Genomic DNA, 1850 nt, shown 5'->3' on the forward strand with positions numbered 1-1850 from the left:
TTTTTTTTTTTTTTTTTTTTTCTCTTTTTATCTTTTAGGGATGCCAAGATTGTGGAAGATGATCGACCTTCGCCCTCAAGTGATTCAGTCGATGAAGCATCCGTTCAAACTGGTGAAATTTTCTCGTCTTTTTTCATTTAAAATCAATGGAGTTATTGTGTTTAGTTCACTGGATAAACTCGACGGCTATATTAGGAATATGCGTTGATATCTCTTAACAGCTAGTTGTTCGTACCAGTTCAAAATCTTAATGAGATTAGTTACGTTGGGAATGGATTTTGGGATCATAGCGAGACGAAACTCGAGATAATGCTCTGTGATGGGTCGTTGAATGATTGTGCACCTTTTTTTTTTTTTTTCTTGAAAACTTTCCTTCGTTTGCTAATATTTAGTTGGAATGATATACGTTTTTCTTGTGAAGGTAATTTGGATCATAGTAGAGGAAGTGCAAAGCGTGCTCAATCCTATATTGGGTCTTGGGATGATGATGATGAAGGTACATTTACGTTGCCTTCAACTTACATTTGATGGAAATTGCTCTGTATTTCATTGTAGTTTCATGTCTACTTGGGTGGGTTAACTTATGGCACATTTTATCCTTAAACGCTCTCTTTGTTTCCTTGCGAGGCTTTGGGAGTCCTGTTTTTTAAAACGAATTACTCCGTGTTGAGAACTCCTAGGTTGCAGCTCTACAATTTTGTATGTTTCTTGACCTAAGAGACCTTCTTGTTTAGATAGGGCATACTTGCCTCAGTTATATGGCCTAAAGACAACTTTCTTGAAGTAGCATCTATGATTGTAACACCTAAAGATTGCACTGTCTTGTCTAGTCTGTCTTAAAAAAGCACAAAGATCGTTGTGTATGTGCATTCATTTAGAAAGAGTGTCTTTCTGTGGATTGTGGGATTATTACAATGAGAATATGATTGATTTAGCATAAGTGGTTGCTACAATTCCACAGATTGGGAAACTCGTACAGATCTCCTGCCATGTGATTTTGTAAGGAGGAAACGTGAACAACAGTATCTAGCAGAAGGCAAGGAGACAAAATTCCGAACCACTAGACAATATGGGAGGGGGAAATTTGCATGGACGAAACGTGAATCGTGCAGTGATAAGCTATCTGATTCTTCAACTATCATCAATGATACGAATAGCAAAGATGCTTCTCAAGTATTGGAGGCGGAAAACGCTCCTCAAGTATTGAAGGGGGAAGACACTTCTCAAGTATTGGAGGCGGAAAACGCTCCTCAAGTATTGGAGGCGGAAAATGCTCCTCAAGTATTGGAGGCGGAAAACGCTCCTCAAGTATTGGAGGCAGAAAACGCTCCTCAAGTATTGGAGGCAGAAAATGCTCCTCAAGTATTGGAGGCAGAAACCGCTCCTCAAGTATTGGAGGCGGAAAACGCTCCTCAAGTATTGGAGGGCGAAGATGCTTCTCAAGTATTGCAGGGGGAAGATGCCCCTCAAGTATTGCAGGGGGAAGATGTTCCTCAAGTATTGCAGGGGGAAGATGTTCCTCAAGTATTGCAGGGGGAAGATGCTCCTCAAGTATTGCACGGGGAAGATGCTCCTCAAGTGTTGCAGGGGGAAGATGCTCCTCAAGTGTTGCAGGGGGAAGATGCCCCTCAAGTATTGAAGGGGGAACATGCTCCTCAAGTATTGAAGGGGGAACATGCTCCTCAAGTATTGCAGGGGGAAGATGTTTCTCAAGTATTGCAGGGGGAAGATGTTCCTCAAGTATTGCAGGGGGAAGATGCTCCTCAAGTATTGCAGGGGGAAGATGCTCCTCAAGTATTGCAGGGGGAAGATGCTCCTCAAGTATTGCAGGCGGAAGATGCCCCTCAAGT

General features: G+C 42.1%; 1 protein-coding gene across 10 annotated transcripts in view; it reads left to right on the forward strand.

Moving 5' to 3' along the window:
- Nucleotides 1-1850, forward strand: part of LOC111433308 (R3H and coiled-coil domain-containing protein 1-like) — a 3732-nt gene that overhangs the window by 561 nt on the left and 1321 nt on the right. The window contains exons 2-5 of one of the 10 annotated variants that reach the window (XM_023070356.1): nucleotides 39-112; nucleotides 422-496; nucleotides 962-1344; nucleotides 1399-1436. In XM_023070356.1, coding sequence (XP_022926124.1) covers nucleotides 39-112; nucleotides 422-496; nucleotides 962-1344; nucleotides 1399-1436 — 570 coding nt within the window. Of the gene's footprint in view, nucleotides 1-38; nucleotides 113-421; nucleotides 497-961; nucleotides 1437-1533; nucleotides 1849-1850 lie in introns of all 10 variants that reach the window. The other 9 variants (XM_023070365.1, XM_023070322.1, XM_023070331.1 and 6 more) reach the window with 9 other exon arrangements.

This window comes from Cucurbita moschata, unplaced genomic scaffold (genome assembly GCF_002738365.1).
Source record: "Cucurbita moschata cultivar Rifu unplaced genomic scaffold, Cmos_1.0 Cmo_Scf00003, whole genome shotgun sequence".
Taxonomy (NCBI): domain Eukaryota; kingdom Viridiplantae; phylum Streptophyta; class Magnoliopsida; order Cucurbitales; family Cucurbitaceae; genus Cucurbita; species Cucurbita moschata.